The sequence below is a fragment of the Sphaerodactylus townsendi genome, linkage group LG05 (genome assembly GCF_021028975.2).
Source record: "Sphaerodactylus townsendi isolate TG3544 linkage group LG05, MPM_Stown_v2.3, whole genome shotgun sequence".
In the NCBI taxonomy this organism is placed as follows: Eukaryota; Metazoa; Chordata; class Lepidosauria; order Squamata; family Sphaerodactylidae; genus Sphaerodactylus; species Sphaerodactylus townsendi.
In genome coordinates, this window is record NC_059429.1 from 79,514,079 (window position 1) to 79,531,425 (window position 17,347).

General features: G+C 42.6%; 1 protein-coding gene across 2 annotated transcripts in view; it reads right to left on the reverse strand.

The window, feature by feature from the left end:
* SRPK1 (SRSF protein kinase 1) overlaps positions 1 to 17,347 on the reverse strand; it is a 40,068-nt gene that overhangs the window by 14,427 nt on the left and 8,294 nt on the right. The window contains exons 1-5 of one of the 2 annotated variants that reach the window (XM_048498242.1): positions 14,252 to 14,408; positions 7,818 to 7,936; positions 4,195 to 4,303; positions 3,676 to 3,763; positions 2,138 to 2,225 (exon numbers count right to left, since the gene is read on the reverse strand). In XM_048498242.1, coding sequence (XP_048354199.1) covers positions 2,138 to 2,225; positions 3,676 to 3,763; positions 4,195 to 4,303; positions 7,818 to 7,936; positions 14,252 to 14,322 — 475 coding nt within the window. In that variant the 5' untranslated portion in view covers positions 14,323 to 14,408. Of the gene's footprint in view, positions 1 to 2,137; positions 2,226 to 3,675; positions 3,764 to 4,194; positions 4,304 to 7,817; positions 7,937 to 14,251; positions 14,409 to 17,347 lie in introns of those variants that run through there. The other variant, XM_048498241.1, reaches the window with a different exon arrangement.

Sequence of the window (17,347 nt, forward strand, 5' to 3'; positions counted from 1 at the left end):
ACTCAAAATGCAGCCACTGCAAATTAAAATTGCATTTATTCTTACACATTCCTTCTTTTCCAGACTTCCTGCATGTAGATTTTAGTAGCCACACATTTACATCAGGTAAGCATTGGTGTAATTATTCCATGTATCAATAGTAAACTTGGTGATTCGGTATATCGATTTTTTTTTAAATACCGGAAAAAGCTAGTCATTTTCCAGCTTTTATCAGCCCCGAATATGAGCAGGGCTGATAAAAGATTATCTGAATAGCTCAGAATGTTGAATGATGAATAGATAGTTGGCATTTGGAATTTGGGGGATTTAAAGTTTAAAAGGAGCCTTCAATAGTGGCAATCCACATTGAACTCCCTTTAAAATTAACTAACTTCACTGCGTATAGTTAAAACTAGAGAATCCCCCCACCCCTTAAACTTAAGCTCTCGTACAGTTAAAACTAGAGACCGCCCCCCTCCCCGGAATAATCTCTCTCTGCTTTACTTATCATTGCTATGTGTGTTATAGGGTGTCAGGGGGGGGGGGTGTCTTGGGGGGGGGGAGCAGCCTGAAGCTCAGCAGAAATGGTGCTTGAGCTGACTCTGGCTGAGTCTCTCTTTCTCTTTCCTTCCCTGGAACTCTGTGGTTTTGTTAATTTGTTACCAGGGCAACAAATTGGAGACTGGATGACTCAGCCAGCCAGTTATTGTTATGCATTTCTGCTAGCTAGAACTATGCAAAGCTTTGCACCTTGAGGGACAGGACACAGGAGGAGAGGTTTTGTTACAGAGTGGCTTTGTTTTAAGAAGTAGAGGTGTTGCTGTGGGTGTGGAAGGGAGAGCCTGCCTCTGCTGCTCTCCTGGAGGAAAAAATGCTGTTTCCCCCCCTTTATTTAAAACAGTGGGAGGTATGGGGTGAAGTAGAACTTGCTGTTATGCCCATCTGGCTCTGTGCTGGAGATTTTTTGTGGGGAGGGGGCTCTGGTTAGGGTCTTGCTCTGTGCCAAATTTCCTGCAGGGCTGCTGGTGAGTCTCCTGACAGGAACCAGCTAACTTCAGTGAAGTTTGTTTGGGAGAGGCAAATGCTATGGGCACCCAACTGAAGGAGAACCTGGTGGCCACAGAATGAGTCCCCACCCATCCAAACTTCAGCAAAGTTGGTTGGTTCCTTTCAGGAGACTAACCAGCAGCCCTTCGGGAAATCTGGTGCCCCTACCCAGAGCAAACCCCCATCAGAGTCCCCAATTAAATCTCCAGCACAGAGCCAGCTGGGCATAACAGAAAGCCCCATTTAAATCTATGGTGGAACAGTTTTCCACCATAGACAGTTGCTGAAGAGCCTGGCAGATTCTTTGATCTGAAGTGACTCCATTACAGCCAATGGGCCATTTCTGCATGTGTGCACATTTTTCAAGGCAGAGGCACCAAACTTTCAGGGTGGCTTCAGGAGACTCTCCTGGTAAAAGCACCCAGGTTTGGTGAACTTTGCTTCAGGGGATCCAATTTCTATGGACCGTCAAAGGGATAGGGCCCACCTCCCACTGACCCCTGAATTTTTCAGTATTGCTCAAGCTTAATTAATAGCCCTACCCCCTTTTACCAGAAACTTTAGCTGCACTGTGATAAGAGAGACATCACATGGTAGCACAGAAGGTTAACTCAGATCAGAGTCATTTCAGCCAAAGAAAACACCAATTTTTTTACCAGATCTCCAGCAAATCACAATTAAACAGCAGCACTTCTTGGGGATGGTTTTGCACCAATACAACTAAAGGAAACTGAAACATATCACAACATATTGTAGAAAATTATACTTCACACAGGAGAAGAATCCTTCACTGTGGAGTGGTTTATTGTGCTTTAGCCCAGCACTTTACTAAATGTTTTGTTTAGATGGAAGATCACAGTACATATGCATTAAATGAAGGATCAACATTCTTTCTAGCCACCATGCTCAAGAACAACAGGATGTATTTTGCACACCGTGACAAAGTTATGAACTTAAGCCCTGCAGACAAAGTCCCAACAGAAATGGAAGGTTTTTATTACAGTAGACTACAGGAACATTTTTTCATCTCACACTTCAATTACATTATCAACTGTGCATGCTCTTGTATTTAAAAGCTCTGCTCTTGTGGCCTGTTCTATGACAAGGATACGAGAACCATTCACTCCGGAGATCTTGAAGTCATCTAAAAGCTGAACTACCCTCTCTCTGTTTGGGTCATCTGGGTCACTATCCCGGACCTACGGAGAAGGGCAAAAAATAATAATGAAGCATTGCATTTGAATTGTTTAATGCAGGTTTTCCCACACCTCCTGCCCCTGCAAAATGCTATGTTTCTTAGACACTTGTCACACTATGGTCCCACAACCGATTTTAAGAAATTCAACAATCAAATAATGACTACCATATGTACTCATGTATAGCCGACCCGTGTATAAGCTGAGGCACCTAATTTTACTGCCCAAACCTGGGAAAATTTATTGACTCGCATATAAGCTGAGGGTGGGAAGCCGGGAGGCAGAAGCAGCTCCTTATTTGGGCAGTGACATTAGGGGGAGTCACTGCCCAAATAAGGAGCTCCTTCTGCCTGCCGGCTGGCTGGGCTTCCTCAAACCCAGCAGGAAGGCAGAGGGAGCTCCTTATTTGGGCAGTGACATCAGGGGGAGTCACTGCCCAAATAAGGAGCTCCCTCTGCCTGCCTGCTGGGTTTGAGGAAGCCCAGCCAGCCAGGGTGCCTGGGGGTTCCCCCTTCACCCTCCAAGGAGTGTAGCAACAAGCGGCTTGTGCAGCCACACGGAGGTTGTCCTGGCCCCGCACCAGGCCTCGTTAGAGGCCTGAAGACCCTGCCGGCTGTGGGGGTTCCCCCATTCGCCCTCCAGGAGGGCAGCAACAAGCGGCTTTGCGGTGGCACAGAGGTTGTCCCGGCCCCGCCCCTGGCCTCATTAGGGGCCTGAAGACCTTGCCGGCTGCAGGGGTTCCCCCGTTTGCCCTCTGGAGGGCAGCAACAAGCGGCTTCGTGGCTGCACGGAGGTTGTCCCAGCCCCTCCCCCGGCCTCATTAGAGCTTGCCGGGTGCAGCTTGTGATTGCTAGAAAATGGTGACTCGCGTATAAGCCAAGGGGGCTTTTTTTCAGCCTTTAAACAGGGCTGAAAAACTTGGCTTATGCGCGAGTATATATGGTACTTCACAGTAGCCAAATTCATATGTTCAAAATAATCTAGCTCCACTTCGCACATGAAAAAAAATATTTTTCATTCATCCTTACACTTAAACTGTAATAACACAGAAACCATACTAATGATTCATCTTGGTTTTTCTGTTTTCCTGCTTATAAAAATGCTTTAAAAACATTACTGGATATATGAAAGTAAAATTACCAACTAACCTATTGTGATAACAAGACACCCATTGCTAGTGATTTGCAAAGCAAGATCAAACCGGAAAGCAAACACCTACTTCAAGGACTACAGTAGTCTGCCATTTCTTAATATGCTCTGGAAACGAAGAAGTGCAACGTACCCTTTACAAAGAACAGTCATAAAATGCCTACCATCAGTAGTCCAGCATAGTGCCTACCTTCATATCCAACACGAAACAACAGATGAGACAGAGCCATTAACCTATTTTTAATGCTTTTAAGAGATATACAATGTAAAGTTACATCACAACATCTGCTTGTACATTACTCACAGATGTTAGCAGTTTGATTTCATCCAGTGCTGTTTCTGTATAGTGTTCAGCACTTTTGACTACCTTCATTGCCACAAACCTCTTCCCCCTAAATGGATACAAAATTTAGTACAAACGTTTCTTTCAGGAATAGGACAGTACTAACAGCTGAACATGAGGGTCATTTACAAAAACAACAGAAGCAAGTTGAAGAAGAGCTGGTTTTTATACCCCACTTTTCTCTCTTGTAAGGAGTCTCACAATTCCTTCCTCTGGGATCTCCCCTAAACAAAATAATTATTTAGAAAGTCTGTGCAAAAATGAACTGGAAGAAACAGAATGCACAGTTCTGAGAAACAATATGGATCAAATTGCAGTCTACAACTTGAATGTATATTATCATTCTATGTATAGAAGGCATGAAATGAGAAGTCTAAACATAGGTAAACATTGGCAGAGAAAAAATCACCACTTTGTGTTGATGGTCTGTAACTACATCCTAAACAAGGGAGAAATTCCATCCAAAGAATGAAAACTTACTGGATATCCCAAGATAACCACACCGTAGAGAAGTGTCCCCATCCCAGCTTCCGGATCACATGGTATCTTCCATTGAACAGATCTCCTATTTTTACAAGATGGTAGCCCCCTGGAAATAAAGAGTTAATGGGTTAGGATACAGTACTGATATATCATACATATGCCCCCATACTTTTCTTAGCTTGAGCCTCAAGCCACTTTGACAATAAATTACTACTGGCAGAATCATAATTTCTTCATTTTGGGTATTGTGCAAAGAAACCTAAATAAACTTTTCAAATAGTAAGAGAAGTCTCAAAATGGATTAACATGCACATCTCTTTTATCAATTTCTGCAGACATAAAAGCCCTATGGTATATTGCTCTTTTCTACTTGCTGTAGAAGGAACAAGTAGATCAATGTGACTATCTGCAGATGGAACTGCCACTTATGGGAATTCTCTGGTGTAGAAGAAAATCTGTCTCAACCTGACTTTAGGCATATTAGTGTGCTGAAGTTTCCATTAAGACTGGATTAAGAGGTTATGTACGTTTGCCCTGAAATGTGAAACCAAAACTCTAGAATGGAATATGAAAGGAATCTTCCAACAAATTAGAGTAAGCCCAGAAGTGAGCTACATGCTCTCAGAAAAGATTTTCCAAAGTAAATGAAGAAGCTAATAAATACCAAGAAAAACTGAATAATGCTATTCTGTCATAATTAACTCTATGGGCTCACAATGGCTGGTTAGTAAAATAAAAAATAGTTAAAGCCCATAAGTCTTAAGAAGCAATCCAGGAAACAGGAAAAACTAGAAGATAACCATTATGATGAAGCTTCACAAACTTTAACAGGAATTTTTATTGCTATCCTGAACAGAAAATGCTACTATCTACAGAAAAGTCTTGTTCTGGAAATTTACAAGTTTTCATTATTGTAGTCCACAATGCCTTTTTGCTTCCTTGCTCAGGTGCCCAAGAATCTCTTCTCGCTAATCCTGGCTTGTAGCTCTTCATGGATTATGGGCTTGAAATCTTTTGATAAATAATAATGAAGTAGAATGGTGGACTTTTTAATATCTAAAAGTTCTCCTGTTCCCAAGGTAGATTCAAGGTGCTCGTATTAAACACCAAATATGCTTTGAAACTGTTTCATATTTTGTTTCTGGAACATAAACTGTGGTTAAGTGAAATAAAGAAAACGTCAATTAGCCTGCATTTCCCAGTATTCAACGTAACTTCCATAGGAAAGTAGGCTGTGAAAGTCCCTTGTCATATCATGGTAACAAAGCCTATCTGTAAAACATGGAACCTTAAGTTGCAAAAAACCATTGCCTTCATAGCATTAGCTGCTAAAGCGACTCACCCTGTCTTCCAACAGCTGCCACTTATCTATTCCAAATTCTGCAGAAGCCTGCACTACTACTCTCCCTCAGGAGCTGGTGAACCTTCAAGCATTTTCCCGATTCTAAAAAGTCACATGGAGGAAGATGGGGTACGACTTGCATTTTCATGAATTGTGGCACCACAGACCTAGCCACACTGTGGCTCTGCAGATCCTACTCCATTATCTTGTCTGCGTGTTCAATTCAACTGGACATATGTATTTATTCAACTGCTTTTATAAGAGGGTTATATTCAACTGCCTAAAGCAATGTCATATGAATGTTGCAGTGTATCTGTTTTCTGGATGAACTGAAGAATATCTACTCTTAAATGAAACAAATATTTAACTCCATATGAAATAGAATGGGAGGACCCAATTAGCTGAAGTTACTGTATGAGAGGACAGTGTTTGCAGGTGCGTGGGTGTTTACAGCCTGCGGAACAGTGGTGTCAGTTTGATTCAGTTTGTGTTGTAGCTGACTATGGCTGATTGAGATAAGACTCAGTGGTGGCGAAACATGCTGGCAGTGGCTGATGGGAGTGCCATAACATCTGGAGTGCCAAAGGTTCGCCACCACGGAGATAGGTGATTGTGCTGATTGGGGAGAATCTGTTTGCTTGGGGCTGATTGTTAGCCATGCCCTCTGCTGATAGAGTTGGACCGTAAGGCTCCTCCACATCAGAGGTGTGAACTGAAGGGTGAGCTAAAGATCTCTTAATCTGTGGCTCTTAGCCTGGGGCGCTGTAAGAAGTTAGTAATAAGCTTTTACATTCTACATGTACTATCAGGCTTGTAAGATGCATTAACACACAAAGGAAATTCTAGAATGAAGGAATACAATTGGAAGGTGACTATGAATGCTCATGGCCCATGTAGAGTCACCTGCAGGGAGTGCACCATGTTTGTTTTCCTCCCTGAGGACAAGGTGGACTTCACTTGTCAAAACTACAAACTGATAGGATTCTTGCAAAATGTTAAGAGCCAGGAGGAAAAGATCGCTACCCTTTATGAGATGAAGGAAGGGGAGGATTTCATTAATAGAAACCATAAATCCCTGCACAAAGATGAGGGGACCAATCAAAAGGAACAACATGGTTGACTTCCCTAATGAGCCTCTGAGAGATATAGTATGAACTCAAAGATGATGAGTGAGACAGAATTCAGTATCTTTGAAACTCAGTAATTGATTCCAGGCCTTTCGAGTGGAAATTAAGATGGAAACATTGACAGAGGAAGAACCATAAGGATGAGAAAGACAGAAGTTAGGAGGGCATGAGAATACAAACACTGGCCTGCCAGGCAAAGGAGATGACAAAGGGAAGCCCACAGTCTCAGGGACTTGACCTCAATATTGTGAACTATCCTCTTGGAAGACGAGAAAACTTTGTTATAATCGTATTGTCGAAAGCAATAACAGGCTTTTCTCTGTAATACACATCTGAAGATGGCAGCCACAGATGCAGGTGAAACGTTAGGAACAAGATCCACCAGACCACGGCCACACAGCCCGGAAAACCCACCACAACCAATCATTAAATTTCTGATCTAATTGTAAAACCAACCTGAAAAGTTATTCTTCTAAAAATGAAACCTTCCTCAAAGTTGTACATATTAAGGTTATAAAAACCAGCAGGAATAAGCCTTTATGTAGAAAATCATGATTTAAATTGTGTTTTACCAACTTGCAATCAATTTGAAGCCACCCTGATATGCCTTCCTTCTTGTTCTAGCCTGGGTCATGAACTAATGTAAACAAGCTAAACAGACAACTGTTTGACCACCACGGCTGTATGTCACGGGCTTGCAGAAAATAGGAATAATGTTGTATTTGATTCTACTTTCTGTTAAGGTAACTTTCAAAGCAGCAGAAGTTTCACCAAACCAAGAGAGTTAGCAATCCTGTTTATATGATTAGCCACGAGACCCTCCATTCCTGTTTAATAAATATTAGATGTATGCACGCTCCCTATTCTTTACTAACTTCAGGTGTCTTCAGCATGGAACTCATACTAGGAAGGGGCGGGAAGGGTCTTCCATTGTCTGGATTATTGTGTTCTAGAAAGAAGGACCAGATACATTCAGAATCCTCTAGATCACTACTGATGGGTGATAAACCACGTACACGTATGAGCGAGTGCACACTCCTGAGGATTTGGAACCATCCATTCTCTCGTCCCTCCTGTTCCACCACTCGGTTCGCCGCCTTCATTTTCAATCCCATGAGTAGACAGCAAAATTCGGAGCAATAGTTTCTCACCTTTGCAGTAATCATTGGGATCTTCCTGCTCATCATCATCTGATCCCAGGATTTCTTCTTCTTGTTCAGGGTGATCGTTTTCTGAATGGGAAGGAGGGCCTCGATGTTGAGTTTCAGGTCTAATATAGATTAAAAAATGAATACATTTGAACTGCCTACTATATGCAAATATTCTGACCAAAGAAGACAGGAATATATAGGTACCAAAAATATTGTTTGAGGGAAGACAGTGACAGGTCCAAACTTCTTATTTTTAAAACAGAACCTTAAATGCAGATTTACATTATCAGATGTGTAATTTTCTGATCTAATCATAAAACCAACCTGAAAAGTTATTCTTCTAAAAATGAAACCTTTCTCAGGGTTGTAAATATTAAGGTTATAAAAACCAGCAGAGATAAGCTTTTATGTAGAAAATCATGATTTAAATTGAGTCTTACTGACTTGCAATCAATTTGATGCGGCTGGCCTCCACACGGGCCAGGACCTTTATGGCCCTGGCCCCGGCCTAGTAGAACACTCTTCCTCCAGCTGTCCAGGCCCTGCGGGACCTTGGTGAATTCCGCAGGGCCTGCAAGACTGAGTTGTTCCGCCGGGCCTTTGGAGTGCCCAGTCACTGAAGGGCGCCCCCCACCCCCTCTGCTCCCTTATTTTTACAATTCCAGTCTTGTATACATTTTGTTATCCTTCTAGGGAGGAGTCTGGTCGTTCCCTCCTTTGGGGAGGTTTTTTATGAATTGGGTTATGGGACGCCTGTTATTATCGTTTGACCGCTGTTTTAATGGTTTTTAATGGTTTTAATGGATTTTAGTTACACATTGTTTACATATTGACATTGTTGTGCACCGCCCAGAGCCCCTCGGGGATGGGGCGGTCTATAAATCTAAATCATAAATAAATAAATAAAATTTGAAGCCACCCTGATATCCCTGCCTTCTTGTTCTAGCCTGGGTCATGGATTTAAGCATGTTAGAACTACCTCATCAGAAACCCTTCAAGTGCACAATCCAATGGACACCGAGGAAAACACAGTGACCTAAATCCATAAAAGCATTTCCATGGACACTAACATTTCCATCCAGTGACATTCTTGTCTTCCCTCTCCCACTGCAGCCCCAAATGCTCCTGACAACAGCATTTCAGGAAGGCATTTTGGACTGCAGCAGAAGGAGAGAGACCAGACAGTTACACTCCATGGTGGAAATGTTTCTGCCTGTGGAAATGACCCAATGGATCCAAGCTTGCACATGCAGCAAGCCTTTTGAAGCACCATTTCTGAAAACAGAAGTTTATATCTGATCTGAAAACTGGGGAAATCTTCAGGTAGCCTCTATACAGCACAAAAAGTACAATCATTGGGCCCTGCAACCTAAAACTACCTCATTGCTGAGCCAGCTTACAACATCATGAGGGCTTGGGTACCTCTTTTCTCAACCCTGGTATTAAGGCATTCTCCCCATTTTTCAGTTTCAGCGCTAAGCACAGATAACATTACATGCGCATACTGTTTTGTTAGTCATTTGTAGCCTGAGCCACGGTACGCAAACATACACTTGTGCTAACTACACTTGTAGAACCTAGTTAGAACCTAATGCTAACACAGTTATCGTTTCCATATTGCGGCTTTCCCCATCATGGTTCTGATATTTTGCAGGCCTGCATAAGAAATTACATGGGAATTTTGGGGAGTTTTGCAGAAGCTGCAGACAACACGTGAAGGCAAACAGATGGCACAAAAAGGTTTAAGAACTCAGAAATGTATAATATCAACATATTTCTATCTTGTAAGACATAAATATACACAATTTCTTTTTTAAAGTTAAAAGAAAAGAAAAAAATTCAGACTTCTTCTCTGGTGTGAAGGGAGGGCCCAATTTTTTTACGTGGATTTCCAGATCCTTAGCCTGGCATAGATGAAACCCAGCATGGACACTGGAACTGACTATTTATGAATTATATGAAAATAACAGTGGCTTTTATGTCTTTTGTATAACTGATCATAAGAACATAAGAACTGGCCTGCTGGATCAGACCAGAGTCCATCTAGTCCAGCACTCTGCTACTCGCAGTGGCCCACCAGGTGCCTTTGGGAGCTCACATGCAGGAGGTGAAAGCAATGGCCTTCTGCTGCTGCTGCTCTTGAGCACCTGGTCTGCTAAGGCATTTGCAATCTGAGATCAAGACAGATCAAGACTGGTAGCCATAGATCGACTTCTCCTCCATAAATCTGTCCAAGCCCTTTTTAAAGCTATCCAGGTTAGTGGCCATCACCACCTCCTTTGGCAACATATTCCAAACACCAATCACATGTTGTGTGAAGAAGTGTTTCCTTTTATTAGTCCTAATTCTTCCCCCCAGCATTTTCAATGAATGCCCCCTGGTTCTAGTATTGTGAGAGAAAGAGAGAAAAATTTCTCGTCAACATTTTCTACCCCATGCATAATTTTATAGACTTCAATCATATCCCCTCAGGACGCCTCCTCTCTCCAAAACTAAAGTTAGTCCCAAACGCTTGCAGTCTCTCCCTCATAAGGAAGGTGCTCCAATCCTTCAATCATCCCTCAAGGTTGCCCTTCTCTTCTGCACCTCTTTTTTCTTATCTCCTCAATATCCTTTTTGAGATGCGGCGACCAGAACTGAACACCATACTCCAAGTGCGGGTCGCATCTCATGGCTTTATAAAAGGGCATGACAATCCTTGCAGTTTTATTATCAACTCCTTTCCTAATTATCCCCAGCATAGAGTTTGCCTTTTTCACAGCTGCCATGCATTGAGTTGACATTCCCATGGAACTATCAACTAAGACGCCCAGATCCCTTTCCTGGTCTGTGACTGATAGCACTGACCCCTGTAGTGTGTATGTGAAGTTTGGATTTTTTGCCCCTATGTGCATCACTTTACATTTTGCTACATTGAACTGCATTTGCCATTTCTTAGTCCACTCACCTAATTTATCAAGATCCGCTTGGAGCTCTTCGCAATCCTTTGTGGTTCTCACCACCCTACATAATTTGGTATCATCTGCAAACTTGGCCACCACGCTACCCACCCCTACTTCCCACCCTTACTTAAAATTAACATTTAATTTTGATATTAATGTATTACAATTAATATTTAATACATTCATTTAATTTGTAACCTTTTTTGAGTGTCATACACAGAAGGATAGAATTCCCTAAACAATGCAGGCAAGATGTAAAATACATGCTTAAGAAGCGGATTTATTCCACAAAACAGGCAAAAAAACCCTGGGGTGCATTTGAATTGTGGATTGTTTGTATTGTGAACTGTTGGACATTGTGACTTTCAGTTGGAGGACACCGTGTGAGAATTGTATAGTATATATTATGCTGATCGTGTTTTCTAGAGATTCTTCAGTCTATAATGTCTTAGCGAGATTGCTGTTACTGGGCTTTTTGTAAATAAGCCCAGTACAATTGTATTGAAGAGATATTTCACTTTGCGCCTCCCATCCCAGTTATTCGTGCAGCCTGGGTAGTTTGTTCTGTTTGTATACTGAAAAAGCAGACAGGCAATACATGTTAACTCTTGCCTCAATTTCACTTTATACCATCTCAAGCAGAACAAACAGTATTCTTCAATGTATTGTCAAAGGTTTTCACAGCCAGATTCAACTGGTTGTGGTGGGTTTTCCGGGCTGTGTGGCTGTGGTCTGGTGGATCTTGTTCCTAATGTTTCGCCTGCATCTGTGGCTGGCATCTTCAGAGGTGTATCACAAAGTGTGTGAAACAGACTTTTCTCTGTGATATACCTCTGAAGATGCCAGCCACAGATGCAGGTGAAACTAGGAACAAAATCCACCAGACTACGGCCACACAGCCCAGAAAATCCACCACAACCAGTATTCTTCCAGTTGGTTAACATTTTAACTTAAAATGTAAGTGTCCGCCTAAGATTTTTAAAGTACAAATTCACTCATGACTGTAAATGTATATGTCAACAGGTACATTTGCTTGACAGCCAAGACTGACTAAAGCTTTCAACTGCATGTGCATTTGGTGGCACATCCAGATTTACTGATACTTCATGTATGAAAATGACTCTCTTCAGTCACTGCATGGAACTCTTCATAATAATACCCAAATTTAAGACATTTCAGATGACACAAATTATACCAATTTCTACAGTATTTGCCATGAGCGATCTCAGTTTGCACAAGAATAGTATTCTGATCGCTTTAATTATATCAGATGAGGCAATAATACAGTGCCGTGCAGCTGTACTACCTACCGACAGCACTGTGCTTCACAACACATCCTGACTTTACTACAAAGATCAGGCCTCATGAATGGCCAGCCACAATGCTTCAACTGTGAGCCGAGCAGCATGGAGGCAATTTCAGCAGCACGACCAGGAGCCACCATAAGGCCAAGTGAGGAGAACCGTTGGGGGCTTTGGCTTGGGTACCTTTCATGACGAAGCCCTCCAAAATGTATTTGTTAACTAATGTCACAGTAGAGACTCTTTCATGTTGCTCAGCTGCGATATCAAAGGGCAGTTTTGTATGTTAGGTGTAAGTGGAGATGGTGCACAGATCTTGAAGTGAAAGCTTTCAGTATGAATGGAAGTTTCTAGAGTGTCTTCACACAAGAGGATTTATCTTATACTTACAGGCATTCCAACCTTGTGAATGGCAGAGTACACTACCAGACAGTGGGCAAACACAAAAGAAGCATTTCATGTGGAAGGACAGGACATGGTAACTGAAAACAAGCCACCTTTGCAGGGATGAAAACACACACAATAGAATGTGTAATTTCAGCTGGGCTGTAGTAATTATATGGCTTCAGATCCCAATAATTACCCAAATCCTGTTGAGAATTTTGGATAATGACCAACTAGAGCTAGTTTAAAAACAACACAAATCAGGATTCCATGGCTTTAGTCACTTATAGGAATTATTATAGACGTGAACCTTTTTAATACAAGTGACTGAATATACATTTTTACAGTTCATAACCATTTTCTGAAATATCTGGTTTCAATCCCATCTATTATTAGGTTTGATAGGAGAGTGCTTAAACTGAGAAATCTGATGTATGTGTAGCAACATGGTAAATGTATTACAATCTGAGTATGCCCTGTTCCAAATGCCATGCAAAATTTATCATGATCGCATACACCCCTCTTTAGAAAAAGCTAAAATCATAAATCTAATTCGAATACAACACAGAAGGATATTAACACAAACCACGTTATAGTTACAGGGATTAACACAATCTTTGAGAGCTGTAGATGACAATAAAAAATTAAAATGCTAACTAATAAAATGCTAACTAAACCTTGAGAGGAAACAAACAGTGGGCAAAATAAATCTCAGACAATTTCACAGCCACACCCATAACACCAAAGCGTTTAAAAAGATTAATTGCACTGTTAATACCAGAATGCTGAATTGTTAATGTAGGCTATGTAGCATTTTATACATTCCCTTAGGGATGATGCAGGACAAGGAACTGACTGTAAATAAGCTCCCCAGTGACAAAGATCTTATGAATGCCATGCTATGAAGATTCTGCAATCATTCCTCTTGTACAAGTGCAATTTCTCTGCAGCAAGGAAGTTACTAGAAAATCTCCATAAAGCTTCTGAAAATTGCCCTTATCCTTCATCCAAAGGAAATGAAGCTGTCATGCCCCAAAGATCCAGAGAGCTCATCATCTTTGCAATTAAGCCTTTAAAACTCCTTACACTTTCAAGATGACAGTTGATTTTTTCAGACAACATAAGGGGCCACTTTATCAATTTTTACAGGGATTTCAAAGGCATTGCTGTCTATTGTCACTGGGAACATGCATGCACCTTTACTATGAAATCCCTAAAAACATTCAATACAGCCCTCTGCACTGTTCCTGCCCCACCCTCCTAAAATGTTCTCCCAATTATTACGGGGACAGTCCAGAATTGTAAAGCATACAAATGCTGTACAAAAAAGACATTAGAACCATTCATATGTAGACTCTCAGCAAGGATTTATTCAAGCAAATTGTTAAATAGAAGATGGAGAAACCTGCAAGCCTCTTCCTATCTGTTTGTTCTTTTCAAGCAACACAGAAGCTAGCTTGCAAGCAGGGACAAAAGGCTGATGACAGTTTCACAGTCTGGATCAGACAGCTGTCAAAATGCTACACTGTTAGAAATGAATGAATGATAACAGAATTCATTTTAACACCTCAACACACTCCACAGCCGTAAGGATAACTTGGGGCTTCGCAAAGTCTATCTGTCTTTACAGGATAACTTCCTTGAATTTGTTCTCAAGCTAAGTACCCGATGAGATGACATGCTGAGGTGGAAAGAGTAAAAAGAGAACTGTTCTCAGACATTTATTTTCATGGAATTCAGAAAAATCCTCACTGAGGGAATCAAATTCCATTAATTCCTGATGAAACAAAAGGAAAAGGATACTTACCTGCATGAAGCACGGACTCCCATTGAAGAAGGTATCTCTGAAGACAGACCCACTGTTTTCGAAAGAGCCATCAAAAATCAAAAATCAGATGGCCCTCTGGTCCTAGTCAGAGGGGAGCATGAATTGCAAGCAGGGTTCTCTCTGCTTCTGAATGGAGCCCAGCTTTGTGCAGAAGCAAGACAGAAAAGGAACTTGCCTCCACCACCTAGCTGCAGATGCTTAGCACTGCATTGCAGGTGAACTGCTTGCAGCATCACTGGAGGGGCTCGCTCTCAGCTGATTTGCTTCTTGCAAATTCAGTCACACTCTGAACTGATTTATCACAGTCCCCTGATGTTTACCAACTTCCCATATCTTCCCAGTTATACTAATTTTTGGATACAATTTTCCTTTTTCTGCACTGAAGAATCTCTTCTTTTAAGTCATCCAAAAACCCCACAAGTATCACAACTATTACTGACAGTCTTATTTTGACCACAGGAGTCCAAGGTGTGTGCGTGGGGGGGGGGGGGGGGGGCAGATCCAAACTTATGTGGTGGCAGCAGCAAAATTTTAGGTACTAAGAACTTTTCCAGCTGTGTCTGAGGGACATTTTATGGACAAGGAGGAAGTTATCCCAATCTTAATAGATTTTCTTCATCTCAAATTTATACAAAAAGATATGCAAGGTAGACAGCTGCAGAGAAGTGCCAACAATTTTCTTATTGACGTGCCACATGCCACTGTTTTGGTTTTGTTCCAGCATTGTTTTGGTTCTCTGCAGAGTTAAGATCTACACATCAGCTGTGCAAGCCAAAGTGCAACCCAACTGGCTCTGTAAGCAATAGTGAAGAGTGGAAAAGATAGGAAAAGGGATAACTGAAGTGAAAAGAATGAATGTGTGTCTTCCTGGACACTGCAACTCACATTCCAGCACCTGGATCTTATCTGTAGCTATCTCAAGGCACACTGGCTTTGTGGGAGGAAGAACCAGGCTCCTGTTCTAGCCTGCCATTTCATGCTACTTGCAGTCATTCTTCTGCTTGCCAGGAAGAAAAGCAACCTCCTGTATGAAAAACCAGATCAAGCCCTTTAAGGGCCAGTAGAACTATCTGCAAGGAAATGCGGTAATAGCACGCACAAGATACAGTTCTTGGGCTGTTCTAGGAAGATGTGGAAAGCACACATATGTCAAGAACGGCACAAGTACCTGGGCAAATGTGAACTCTAACATCTTCACCATGCACAAATCAACTGGTGCAGACACAGTTTAAGATTCAGGTTAGCACCATGATACAACTATTTCTTAAGGAAGTCCTGTTTGAAGAGGAAGTAGCAACATCCGCTCTTTCCAACCTCTTGGAATTAGATACCTTGCCTAGACCAGGAACAAAGTATGAATCCCACTGAAAGATTCCTAAATTATTCACTAGACATAGCAATTACATTGATATCCTGCCTGTCTGCTCTCTATACACATGTCTTAAAGACAAAAGTTGCAAGCTGGAACCTAGCAATTTCTACAGTCACTCTATATTGTGACCTTTCACCCTTCCTGCTGGACCTGCCCAAGACATTTAACAACCTCATAATTACTGGATGCAGCCCATGAAGAGGACCATGAAAGATTCTCACTACTGCCATCTATTGTATGCTATGTAACACACAAAACAAATCATTGAACACAAAATGTCCATCCTTTAGAACAGGGGTAGGGAACCTGCGGCTCGAGAGCCACATGCGGCTCTTCTGCCCTTGCACTGCGGCTCCATGAGCTGAGTCACTGGCCCCATCCTTGCCCACCCTGCAGGCAGCAGGGCGGACGCACCAACTGCCCGCATTGGCTGGTTGCGCTATGGTTTCTTCTCTCGCCGTCTCCGTTGGAGCTGGGCAGGCATCTTCCCAGTGGCCGGCGAGGTCGGTGCCGCTATTCTTTATTCTTTGCCCGCCCTGCAGGCAGCAGGGCGGACGCATCCATGCGGTTCTCAGAATGAGCGGAGTAAAAGGTAAAAAAACCCAATATATACAGTGTTATCTTTATTTTAAATGTCAAAAATTATTTGCGGCTCCAAGTGTTTTCTTTTCCCACGGAAAACGGGTCCAAATGGCTCTTTGAGTGTTAAAGGTTCCCTACCCCTGCCTTAGAATCATAGAATCACAGGCTGTTTCCGCACGGACGGAATACAGCGTCCCAGGGACGGCAAAAACGCCATCCCTGGGGAGGGGTTCGCACAGCAGAAGCTGCTGCAACACAGCAGCACCATGCTCGTGCCACCCAAGCAGCACGGAAACGCCACTTTTGAACGAGGTTTTTTAAAAGTGGGGCCTTCCACCCGCTGCCGTGTGAACGGCACCCACGGGTGAATGGCAGTGGATGGAAGGCGGCATTTCCCTCCCGCCTTCCCCAATCAGCTTCTCCTGCTGGCTGCTGTTGTGTTGTGGAGGCCAGGGGACATGCCTCCCTGATGCCGTTGCGTTGTGGAGGCTAGGTGACATGCCCCCCAGCAGGAGAAGGTAAGCCGGCTGGGGAAGGCGCAGCCTGCACAAAGACTGTGCCTTTGCCTACGCTCCTATCAGGACAGTCTGTACAAACGGTCCCACGGGGGTGCATCAGCATAATTTATGCCGATGCACCCCTGCTTGCTGGCCATGCGGAAATGGCCACGGAAGAGATTCAAAGAGTCATACAATCCAACCCCCTGCAATGCAGGAACACACAATCAAAGAACTCCTGACAGATGGCCATCAAGCCTCTCTTTAAAAACCTCCAAAGGAGACTCCACCATACTCCGAGGTAGTGCATTCCACTGTCGAACAGCCCTTAATGTCAGGATGTTTTTCCTGATGTTTAGGTGGAATCTCTTTTCCTTAACCCTGAATCCATTACTGCAGGTCCTAGTCTCTGGAGCAGCAGAAAACAAGCTTGCTCCCTCACCATTCCTTCAAATATCTAAACATGGATATCATGTCACCTTTTAACCTTCTCCTCACCAAATTAAACTTCCCCAGCTCCCTAACTCTCTCCTCGTACGACATGGATTCCAGACCTTTTACCATTTTGGTTGCCCTTCTCTGAACCTGTTCCAGACTGTCAACACCCATTTTAATTTGTGGTGC